This window comes from Caretta caretta, chromosome 3, assembly GCF_965140235.1.
Source record: "Caretta caretta isolate rCarCar2 chromosome 3, rCarCar1.hap1, whole genome shotgun sequence".
Lineage (NCBI taxonomy): Eukaryota > Metazoa > Chordata > Testudines > Cheloniidae > Caretta > Caretta caretta.
This window is the reverse complement of record NC_134208.1, coordinates 16843335-16855569: the sequence shown is the minus strand read 5'-3', so window position 1 is coordinate 16855569 and position 12235 is coordinate 16843335. Positions and strand designations below refer to the sequence as shown.

General features: G+C 40.4%; 1 protein-coding gene across 2 annotated transcripts in view; it reads right to left on the bottom strand.

The window, feature by feature from the left end:
- CD2AP (CD2 associated protein) overlaps window positions 1–12235 on the bottom strand; it is a 163268-nt gene that overhangs the window by 35755 nt on the left and 115278 nt on the right. For both annotated transcript variants that reach the window (XR_007355981.2, XM_048845674.2), the window contains exons 9-11: window positions 7460–7564; window positions 1048–1084; window positions 451–513 (exon numbers count right to left, since the gene is read on the bottom strand). Coding sequence is in view for 1 of the 2 variants with exons in the window: in XM_048845674.2 (XP_048701631.1) it covers window positions 451–513; window positions 1048–1084; window positions 7460–7564 (205 nt within the window). In the remaining variant the exon portion in view is untranslated. The remainder of the gene's footprint in view (window positions 1–450; window positions 514–1047; window positions 1085–7459; window positions 7565–12235) is intronic.

Here is a 12235-nt window from a genome sequence, read left to right as displayed (position 1 = left end):
TTCAGTTGAAGCCATTCACGTTTGGTGAAACATTCTCTGTAAGAGCAGGACCTGACATTTACAAAATATTTATTTAATAAATGTCCATTGTTATCCAGAATTACAGCACCACATTTATTACAAAATTGCATTTAAGCAAATTATTAAAACCGCAACTAGGTCATTATAAACTGTCAAATTGACTGCAATTTCCAGATTAAGAAAATGACTCTGCAAAAGCAATTAAGTGTTATCATAACGTACAATATGTAGATTTAAATGTAGACATACACTAAACTAAAAACCTTAACATACTTGAATAGTTTTACAAACAATTATGATAGCATACAACAATAAGTAATAACTTTTCCCATATGGGTATTTTATTTACTTAAAACAAAATAACTAAATATTGTGTAGTTCTTTTATATGATCTCAATTTAATTTCAATGTGAAGAAAACTGGTCTCACCTTTTTCTTCAGGTCTAGAAGAAAGAAACTTCTTCTCTCCTATTGGAAGTTCAGGCTTAGGAGCTGAATATAAAAACAAAACAGGACACATTTCTCAAGCAACTGTAATTATCCTAGTCATTCACTAAAAATATAACCTGCGATTATTTGTATTTATACTGTTCCTTCTAGCCAAGGATCGTAATGTACTGTATAACCATTCATTTAAACTCAAAGATGTGAGGAAGTATTAAAATATTTCTAAACTAAGATTCAGAACTAGGTTCTGTTAGATGTGTCAAACAAAATACATAGTAGGATACATAGTGTCACCGGCATGAATTTGGGGTTGCTGTACGGTACTGCTCAGAAATGCAAAGCTACTTTTGAGTCTAGAAAGTCATCTTAAACACTTGCCATACCACACCACAGTGAATGTGGAGCATAACACGTCTGTACACAGTACACTAAAATTAGAAAACCTTGCCTTCATGACTGAATAAAATGAGTTGTTTCTAAACTCTCATTGTATTTATGAAGCTTCTAGAGCAGTGACTTTTGTTGGTTTTTATGCTCAAAGTTTGTCAGTACATTTATCAGCATGAATCTTTTACATACCTGGACTTTTAACAGGAGGTGGTGGCTTCTTTGGCTTCTGCAAAGAGGATAAAGAGTCAATATATTTTATAGAAAAAAGATAGGCATCCACTTATCAGTAGACCTCAAAGTACTTTACAAACAAGTTCAGGATCATCCCCATTTTACAGATCGGGAAACTGAGGCACAGAGCGATGAACTACCTTATCCAAGGTCACCGAGCAGGTATCCTGAGTCCCATTCCATTGCTCAAGAAATTACAGAAAATCCTTCTTGCACAGACAGCCAAAAATTCAAAACAAATGAAATTATGCATTTTATAGTGCCAAAGCAATTTACTTACTCATTTTAACAACTATAACTGTAGGGCAATACTAATAAACCTACATTGTATCAGGCAATATTAAAAGAATCAGATGAAATCTGGCCAAAGATTTACAAAAATGATATTTTTTAAAAAAATAAGATCAAAGAAATATTTTAATTGTTTTTTGAGTTCCAATGAAAGGGTTTTTTTTAGGTGGGGAAAGCGAATAAATATTCCCTGAAGTCTTTGCACCCTAAACATCACAGCCTGGGAACTCGAAAAACTAAACCTAAAATGACACATCTGCTTATGCACAAGCAGAGAGAAAGGTGCAGATTAAATACTGAGAAAGAATGTTTAAAAAGTTTCCTGTTTAAATATACTGCAGTATCACATACCACAGCTGAAGATTCTTGTTTTTAAAATGAGTGATTTTTAACCTGGATATTTCCCAACAAATTTTAGACTATGAAATACTGAAGTCTTAGGTTTGTTCGTGTTCTAGAACTCTTTTAAAATATAATGTTGCCCCTTTTGGACCTGAGCAGCTAGTCAAAATTTGGGGTGCTGTGGATGTTCCAGTTGGGATAGAAATTAGTGATCAACAAAACCGTAACAAAGAAATATCTGTTTACAAAGTCCTGCTTCTCCAAAGGCAGGAGGAACCACAGTAATGGTTTCAGTTTCTTAGCTTACAGCGCCAAGCCTTGTTAGACAATGTATCTCAAACGTTCTCACTAGCTTTCCCCACGGCCACACTAGGCTCAGAGGCTACCGATTGGCTAGCTTGCTTTTTGTCTCTGCTTCTCTGTTCTGCATGTTTGCTTTTTCCCCCTCTACTCCCTCCTGCCGCTGCCTGCTCACACACTACTCAGCAAAAGCCCTCTGCCCACTAAGGCTTGGTCTATACTACAGAGTTGGATGTAAGTGTCTACACTACAGTGTTGCTCCCACCAATGTAAGTTGCACACTACGTTGATCTAATAACTCCACCTCTGCAAGAGGCGTAGTACTTAGGTCGATGTAATTAGGTTGGCACAGTGTCAGTGTAGACACCATATTGACTGCCCCGGCTGTTGGCCCCAGGGCTCTGGCTGTAGACAGATTTCCCTCCACTTTGTACGAGGATTTCCCCTGGACTTTAATTGTCAGAGAGTGTCATTAAAATATTATAAAAGCTTTTAGGAAATTCCCAGAGTGAGACCTTATATGCCAAGTAAAACTTCTGAGTACGGCAGCTCCTATTAGCAGAAACAGTTGTTTATTGAACAAATGATGTGCATGAAGGCTTGTTTTAAAAAATTAACCATGCATGAAAATTCATATTAATCTCTTTCTTCGGTCACAGAAAACAGTGCAGTAAAATTAATGAATGAAACCAGACTCCGTTTTCAGCCCAGAAAGAAATGCTCAATCCTATCAGAGTTCTATTTGGAATAAACAGAAAATCAACATTATTTCCAGTGAGGCTGGGCGGCAGCAGACATATCAGATTCAAACGTCAACACCGACTTGCAATTAAAGTGAATCAGTTTGGGGTTTTTTAGGTCAGCCCACAATGAACAGTAGATTACAGTTGCCATCCACTGCCTTTACCTGAAAGCTGCTCCATGCAGGTGAATTCCTGTACTAAGTCATATTGAAGACGATGGGGTTTGCATTCAGTAGCTTGAAGGATTTGGGGACTCTCTCTACAATAACCTGCTTAAAGACCCAGAATGATTCACTTCTCCAACCCTGAATGCAGCATTCCTTTCTTCCTGTACATCACAGCTCAACCTGGCAACCTCCATATGCACACAACACAGTATACTTGGATCAATATAAATATTTCCATTTTCCACATTGATATCAATAATTTAAAAATATAATCTTAAATATTGAGTAGTTTCGCTGCAATGAGTCAATATTGAAAGTTTTTTATGTTAAAGATTTTGTGCAATAGTGAAGACTTACACTATTTATACCACTTGCCAAGTGGAGAGCCTATTAGAAAAGGAGGAGGGTGGATTTGATTCCATGCATTTTAGTGTTCATCAGATAGTAGTACTGAAACTGCCTGACCAACAACAGATTCATCATCCAAGCAATGAAATGTAGCAAAAGTACAGAGTTATAGTTAAACTTACCATTGAGGATAATGTTATTAGAAACGCAATTGTAAAATGTTGCTAACCACAATCACCACAGTGTAGTCATTCCCTGTTATTTTTATTGCTAATTTTTGTTTGTCTTTTCTTTAGAAACCTGAGTGGTGACTTTCTAGAATAATGCACATTCTTATGAATTAACACAGCCAACTTCCTTAATATTTTTTGAAGTCACTATAAGACATATAATATTTTCCTGGCTATACTGATGTACAGTAACTCCTCACTTAAAGTAGTCCCGATTAACGTTGTTACATTGCTGATCAATCAGAGAACATGCTCGTTTAAAGTTGCGCAATGCTCCCTTATAACCGTGTTTGGCAGCTGCCTGCTTTGTCCACTGCCTGCAGGAAGAGCAGCCGTTTGGGGCTAGCTGGTGGGGGCTTGGAACCAGGGTGGACCGGCAACCCCTCACTCCCCTAAGTTCCCTGTGCAGCAGCTGCCCAGCAGGCTATCAGTTGCTGGGCAGTTCAGCTGTCCCTCCCCCCACTGCCGTGTGCTGCTCCTGCCCTCTGCTTTGGAGCTGCTCCCGGGAGCCTCCTGCTTGTTGTGTGGGTAGGGGGACGGGGGGAGAGAAAGAGAAGAGGGGTGCTAATGTCAGGGTGTCCCCCTCCTCCCTCTCCTGCATCTCATTTCCATAGAGCAGGGGCCAACACGATAGGGCTCAGGACAGAGGGAGCTTGCTGGCAGCAGCTGCTGTCTCAACTTGCTGATCTTCTTAAAAAGGCAATGTACTCAGAGTGGGGTCAGAGTACTTACAGGAGCAATGCACGTCTCTCTCACATACACGGTATGTGTTTCTGTCTCTCTCTGCATGCTGTCTCCCCTCCCTCCATTTGTGCTGCCGTGTAGAGTGTGAGGCTACATTAACAACAATGTGTTAACCCTGGAGGGCTCAGCCGATTGCTAGTTCATCATTTAGCAGTAAGGCATACCAAACAACTGATGGCCTTCCATGGTGTTCATGACCTTAAATACCTGTGAAATATATTGTGCCTCAATCCTTGGCAGAAGTTTTGTTACAACATACATATTAAATCCATTTAGATATTATAAATAAGTTTCTCCAGCCCCTCAATTATTGTTATATTTAATTCCCTCCAGTCGAAGGCCTCTGTGTATTCATCCCCACAAAAGTCACAATGGCTTTTCGATGCCATATTGCATTGGAAGTTCTTCTCTAATTTGCTGTCCAGTTAGCAATAAAAGGGGTGCTTTTTGGTTATACTTTTTTTCCAGCATATCTCCGCCTTCCAGATATCTGTACTTCAGGTTATTTTCTGACAGATCTTTTAGTTTGAGTTTTTCCAGGTGAATTTCATTCCAAAGTGAATCAATATTTCTAAACTCTCTAGGTTCTTTTCTGCACCCTCTTATAGACTTGGCCTTCGCAACATCCTCTGGCAAGGAGTTCCACAGGTTGACAGTGCGTTGTGTGAAAAAATACTTCCTTTTCCTTGTTTTAAACCTGCTGCCTATTCATTTCATCTGATGACCCCTAGTTCTAGTGTTATGAGAAGGAGTAAATAACACTTCCTTATTTACTTGCCCCACAACTGTCATGATTTTGTAGATGTTTATCATATCCACCCTTAGTCATCTCTTATCCAAACTGAAAAGTCTCAGTCTTATTAATCTCTCCTCATATGGCAGTCGTTCCATACCCCTACTCATTTTTGTTGCCCTTTTCTGAACCCTTTCCAATTCCAAAATATTTTTTTAAAAGGAGTGACCAGATCTGGACACAGTATTCAAGATGTGGGCATACCATGGATTTATATAGAGGCAATACGATATTTTCTGTCTTATTATCTATTCCTTTCTTAATAATTCCCAACATTCCGTTCACTTTTTGACTGCCACTGCACATTGAGTGGATGTTTTCAGAGAACTATCCACAATGACTCCAAGATCTCTTTCTTGAGTAGTAACAGCCAATTTAGACCCCATCATTTTGTACGTATAGTTGGGATTATGTTTTCCAATGTGCATTACTTTGCATTTATCAACACTGAATTTCATCTGCCATTTTGTTGCCCAGTCACCCAGTTTAGAGAGATCCTTTTGCAGCTCTTTGCAATCTGCCTGGAACTTAACTATCTTGAGTAGCTTTGTGTCATCTGCAAATTTTGCTACCTCACTGTTTACCCCTTTTTCCAGATCATTTATGAATACACTGACTAGGACTCGTCCCAGTACAGACCCCAGGGGACACCGCTATTTACCTCTCTCCATTCTGAAAACTGACCATTTATTCCTACCCTATCTTTTAACCAGTTATCAATCCATGAGAGGACCTTCCCTCTTATCCCATGACAGCTTACTTTGCTTAAGAGTCTTTGGTGAGGGACCTTGTCAAAGGCTCTCTCAAAATCTAAGTACACTATATCCACTGGACCCCCCCCTTGTCCACGTGCTTGTTAACCCTCACAAAGAATTTAAGTAGATTGGTGATGCATGATTTCCCTTTACAAAAAACCATGTTGACTCTTCCCCAACAAATTATGTTCATCTATGTGTCTGACAATTCTGTTCTTTACTATGGTTTCAACCAGTTTGCCCGGTACTGAAGTCAGGCTTACCAGCCTCTAATTGCCAGGATCACCTCTGGAGCCCTTTTTAAAAATTGGCACCACATTAGCTATCCTCCAGTCATTTGGTACAGAACCTGATTTAAATGATAGGTTACAGACTACAGTTAAAACAACAAGGACTCCTTGTGGCACCTTAGAGACTAAAATTTATTTGGGCATAAGCTTTCGTGGGCTAAAACCCACTTCATCAGATGCATGGAGTGAAAATACAGTAAGAAGAATATATATTATAGCACATGAAAAGATGGGAGTTGCCTTACTAAGTGAGGGGTCAGTGCTAACTAGCCAATTCAATTAAGGTGGAAGTAGCCTATTCTCAATAGTTGACAAGGGGTCAATACCAAGGGAGGGAAAATTACTTTTGTAGTGCTAACTAGGCCAATGCAATCAAGGTGGCCCATTTACAACAGCTGACAAGAAGGTGAGTATCAGCTGAGGGAAAATTATTGTTGCTGATAGGTTTGTTATCCCTTAGGGTATACAGCAGAAGAAAGGTGTAATATAATCACCTTTTAAAGCAACAGAAAGTGAACTTCCAACTGGGATTTTTGAAGTCAGTGATCTGTGTATATTTGCACAAGTCTAATTTATGCTCAGAGATGCATAATGTGTATATGCAGATCTGATATCTCTACACTCACATAACCATGGTAATGTACAAACACATGCACCTAACTTAGAAAAGCTAGTCCTTCATTTATAATGTAATGGTCTAGACCTTAAACCATAACTGCATAGACACCTAGCTAACCCTGACAACTTTAAAATAGTTAAATGGGTTGGGGAAAATTAATTATAAACACAACAGTGACAGAGGCAAGAAAAGATGAAATTTCATCTTGAAACATTTTGAAACAAATTGAAATGAAGTATTTCAATTAGATATTCTCATTTATTTTTGACTTTCCCATTTTGACTTACATTTCAAAATTATCTAAAAAAAAGTTTCAATAAGGTTGTTTTGAATTTAAAAAATTTGGAATTTCTGTTCCATGAAAATTTCCAAGTCTCAGTTTTTTTGGCCTAACTCAGGACAAATGTCAATGTGTCAGAATTTCCCACAGGACAAAAATTCCATTTTTTAAAAACCAGCTCTATTTTTTTAAATATATAAAATTCAATTTCTGCTTTGATAGTACTACCAAATTGAAAATGAATCAAAAAATTGGCATCATAACATTGTTATGTGGTATAATGCATTAAGATTTAGTTGGGGACTGGTCCTGCTTTGAGCAGGGGGTTGGACTAGGTGACCTCTTGAGGTCCCTTCCAACCCTGATATTTGATGATTCTAAGTATTTTTTTATATATATCTGCATTTCTGGCAAAGGATCTGTGGCTTTTCTTTAGATTGTAAGAAAAGAAAAAGCACTAAAACTTACTGGAAAGTCCTTATCAGACTCTTGTATTTGAACAGCAAAGTTGTCTGGGAAGACCCCTTCTTTACCGCTAAGCTCTCCTTTCCACCATCCTTGTTCTCCAGGATCCTAAAACAACAAATGGTACTATTTATTTGAACAACATTATTTAATATTTACTCATTTTATGGAGCAAGTACAGCTCCAGAAAAAAAACATGCACCAGTATTCATTATATAGTACAAAAACCCATCTCCTTTTACCAGTGTTGTAAAATCTCACCTCAACTGAAAAAAATGCAGTGTTTTTCAAGAGGAAGCCTTATTAAAAAGTTCAATTAAATTTGGGAAGGAGCTGCGAGTAGCTCAGGGTTTGATAGAATCAGATGTCCTTACTATTCAACTTGTTTTTTTATTATTTGTTTTAAAACAAGAATTAAAACTGTTAAGAATATCTATTTGAAAGGGATCTGTGAATGGAAGTGGAATAAAGAAATGTAGATTTAAAAGAAACCTCCTAATGCATTGCACAACCTTAGCCACTGCCCTGGAAGACAAATTATTTCTCTTACATTCACAGATCTCTTCCAAATATCTCTCTCTCTTTATATATAGCTATATCTTGTTTGAATGATTTAATTTTATGAGAACTACTGGACTGAGAAAGGCAAGAGAGAAAATTAATATGATCTGTATGGGAGGGGACAAGTTAAGAATACAGTAGAAAGAGCCAGAGAAAGGTATTTCTGTTTCAGAGTTCAGTGTAACAGCACATATTTTTGGAGGATTGAGGGTTTAATATGTTCAACCCTTTTTACAGGGTATTGCAACCCCTTAACGCACAGAATCAAGTTGCTTAAAATTATTTTAGTAATTCTATTTAAGGTTTTTCTTCCAACATTAATAGCTATCACCACTTTATACAGGTTGAATAAACCATGACTGAAATATGCTACTTTTGACAGAAACAACTGGCTCATTCTATCCACAGAAGATTAGGTCCTAGCATGCATATCCAAATCAGAACAGCTGGTGAATCTCAGAACAAAAAAATTCATAAACACACTGAGCTAAATGAAGGAAGCACCAATGCAAGAAACTAAAACCAAATTGACACCCTGCCAGTTTATAGACTCAAATTAGTTTATCATTTCTCCCATTAAGTCTCTTTGCAAACTTGACATTATCCTCTGGAGTTTACTAAATTTTGTTAATGCCAGGAACCCAGCAATTATGAGCTTTAGCACAGAAAGGCCCCAATCTTCCAATTGGATCTGAGTGGATACAAGTGCCCTTATATATCTCATTCCATGGTCAGAGTCGAAGGGAGACAGTTTATATTTAATACTGGATACAGGGAAACTGAGGGGGGGAGAGGGGGGAAGAGGGGGAGGTGGAGACATGAGTTCCAAGCAACAATGGGAGGCTAAAATGAGTACAAATTTTAAAACCTTGTGAGGACTGGACTGTATCCTTATGCAAACCGAGATCTAACCTGATATGAAAGAACGCCGTCTTTACAAAACAAAATATAGTGCCACTGCTGTGTATTGTGCTTTGTAAGTAATATGCATCATCCTACAGGTTTTCAGTAGCATTCCACTTATGGAGAAAACCAATGAAGTATTTATCCGCACAGACAAACTGGCATAAACTCAGTTCTTCTATTTTGAAAACATGCAAAAACTACTTTAGAAGACAGCCACAGGCTCAGAAACTATGTTTGTCCCCGTTTCATTCGCTAATCTATAATTTTGCTTCCCTTTGTTTGAAAAGTGAACACAGGAAGACTGAAAAATAGAAAAAAGTTAATTACTCCAGCCCCTAGCTATGTTAACCACTATGACATTAAGTGCAGAAATTTAGATAAGATCAAAAACTGGGATTGAGTTAGTTACTGTGATAAGTATTTTTAAGAAATCTAGACTTTGCAAGCAGTGTGGTCCAGTGGATAGAGATTGGACTGGGATTAAGGACACTGGACTAGGTTCTATTCCTGACTCCACTGCTGACCTGCTGTATGACCTTGGATAAATCACTCTGTCTACATGTCCTTCGGTCTCCTTCTGTAGTCTTGCCTACTTGGATAGTAAGCTCTTTGGGGCACGAATTGTCTTAATCATTTGGTGCTTATGAAAACCTACTGTGACAGGGTCGGGCCCGATGGCTATAGGAGAGTAATAGAAAGCAGATATATTAGCCACAGGTTAAGTAGGTCCCTTTTCCCTGGGTAAGATAACAGGGAAGGTTCCAGAACAATCAGGAACCTTCTGGAGACAATTAAGACAGGTTGATTAGAACACCTGTAGCCAATCAAGAAGCTGCTAAAATCAATTAAGGCAGGCTAATCAGGGCACCTGGGTTTTAAAAAGGAGCAGTCTGGAGCTGGGTACATGTGAGGAGCTGGGAGCAAGAGGCACTAGGAGTGGAGAGTGAGAACGTGGACTGTTGGAGGATTGAGGTGTACAAGCATTATCAGACACCAGGAGGAATGTCCTATGGTCAGGATAAAGAAGGTGGCTCTGGGAAGAAGGATAAAGGAGTTTGAGGCGCAAGTGGTGTTCTCGTCCATCCTCCCTGTGGAAGGAAAAGGCCTGGGTAGGGACCATCGAATCGTGGAAGTCAACGAATGGCTACGCAGGTGGTGTCGGAGAGAAGGCTTTGGATTCTTTGACCATGGGATGGTGTTCCATGAAGGAGGAGTGCTGGGCAGAGACGGGCTCCACCTTACGAAGAGAGGGAAGAGCAACTTTGCGAGCAGGCTGGCTAACCTAGTGAGGAGGGCTTTAAACTAGGTTCACCGGGGGAAGGAGACCAAAGCCCTGAGGTAAGTGGGGAAGCGGGATACCGGGAGGAAGCACAGGCAGGAATGTCTGGAGGGGAGGGCTCCTGCCTCATACTGAGAATGAGGGGCAATCAGCAGGTTATCTCAAGTGCTTATATATGAATGCACAAAGCCTTGGAAACAAGCAGGGAGAACTGGAGGTCCTGGTGATGTCAAGGAATTATGACGTGATTGGAATAACAGAGACTTGGTGGGATAACTCACATGACTGGAGTACTGTCATGGATGGTTATAAACTGTTCAGGAAGGACAGGCAGGGCAGAAAAGGTGGGGGAGTAGCACTGTATGTAAGGGAGCAGTATGACTGCTCAGAGCTCCGGTACGAAACTGCAGAAAAACCTGAGTGTCTCTGGATTAAATTTAGAAGTGTGAGCAACAAGAGTGATATAGTGGTGGGAGTCTGCTATAGACCACCGGACCAGGAGGATGAAGTGGATGAGGCTTTCTTCCGACAGCCCGCAGAAGCTACTAGATCGCACGCCCTGGTTCTCAAGGGTGACTTTAATTTTCCTGATATCTGCTGGGAGAGCAATACAGCGGTGCATAGACAATCCAGGAAGTTTTTGGAAAGCGTAGGGGACAATTTCCTGGTGCAAGTGCTAGAGGAGCCAACTAGGGAGGGAGCTTTTCTTGACCTGCTGCTCACAAACCGGGAAGAATTAGTGGGGGAAGCAAAAGTGGATGGGAATCTGGGAGGCAGTGACCATGAGTTGGTTGAGTTCAGGATCCTGACACAGGGAAGGTAAGCAGCAGGATACGGACCCTGGACTTCAGGAAAGCAGACTTCGACTCCCTCAGGGAACGGATGGCCAGGATCCCCTGGGGGACTAACATGAAGAGGAAAGGAGTCCAGGAGAGCTGGCCGTATTTCAAGGAATCCCTGTTGAGGTTACAGGGACAAACCATCCCGATGTGTCGAAAGAATAGTAAATATGGCAGGCGACCAGCTTGGCTTAACGGTGAAATCCTAGCGGATCTTAAACATAAAAAAAAAGCTTACAAGAAGTGGAAGGTTGGACATATGACCAGGGAAGAGTATAAAAATATTGCTCGGGCATGTAGGAATGAAATCAGGAGGGCCAGATCGCACCTGGAGCTGCAGCTAGCAAGAGATGTCCAGAGTAACAAGAAGGGTTTCTTCCGGTATGTTGGCAACAAGAAGAAAGCCAAGGAAAGTGTGGGCTCCTTAATGAATGAGGGAGGCAACCTAGTGACAGAGGATGTGGAAAAAGCTAATGTACTCAATGCATTTTTTGCCTCTGTCTTCACGAACAAGGTCAGCTCCCAGACTGCTACGCTGGGCATCACAACATGGGGAATAGATGGCCAGCCCTCTGTGGAGAAAGAGGTGGTTAGGGACTATTTAGAAAAGCTGGACGTGCACAAGTCCATGGGGCCGGACGAGTTGCATCTGAGAGTGCTAAAGGAATTGGCGGCTGTGATTGCAGAGCCATTGGCCATTATCTTTGAAAACTTGTGGCAAACGGGGGAAGTCCCGGATGACTGGAAAAAGGCTAATGTAGTGCCAATCTTTAAAAAAGGGAAGGAGGAGGATCCTGGGAACTACAGGCCAGTCAGCCTCACCTCAGTCCCCGGAAAAATCATGCAGCAGGTCCTCAAAGAATCAATCCTGAAGCACTTACATGAGAGGAAAGTGATCAGGAACAGTCAGCATGGATTCACCAAGGGAAGGTCATGCCTGACTAATCTAATCGCCTTCTATGATGAGATAACTGGTTCTGTGGATGAAGGGAAAGCAGTGGATGTATTGTTTCTTGACTTTAGCGAAGCTTTTGACACGGTCTCCCACAGTATTCTTGTCAGCAAGTTAAAGTAGTATGGGCTAGATGAATGCACTATAAGGTGGGTAGAAAGTTGGCTAGATTGTCAGGCTCAACGGGTAGTGATCAATGGCTCCATGTCTAGTTGGCAGCCAGTGTCAAGTGGAGTGCCCCA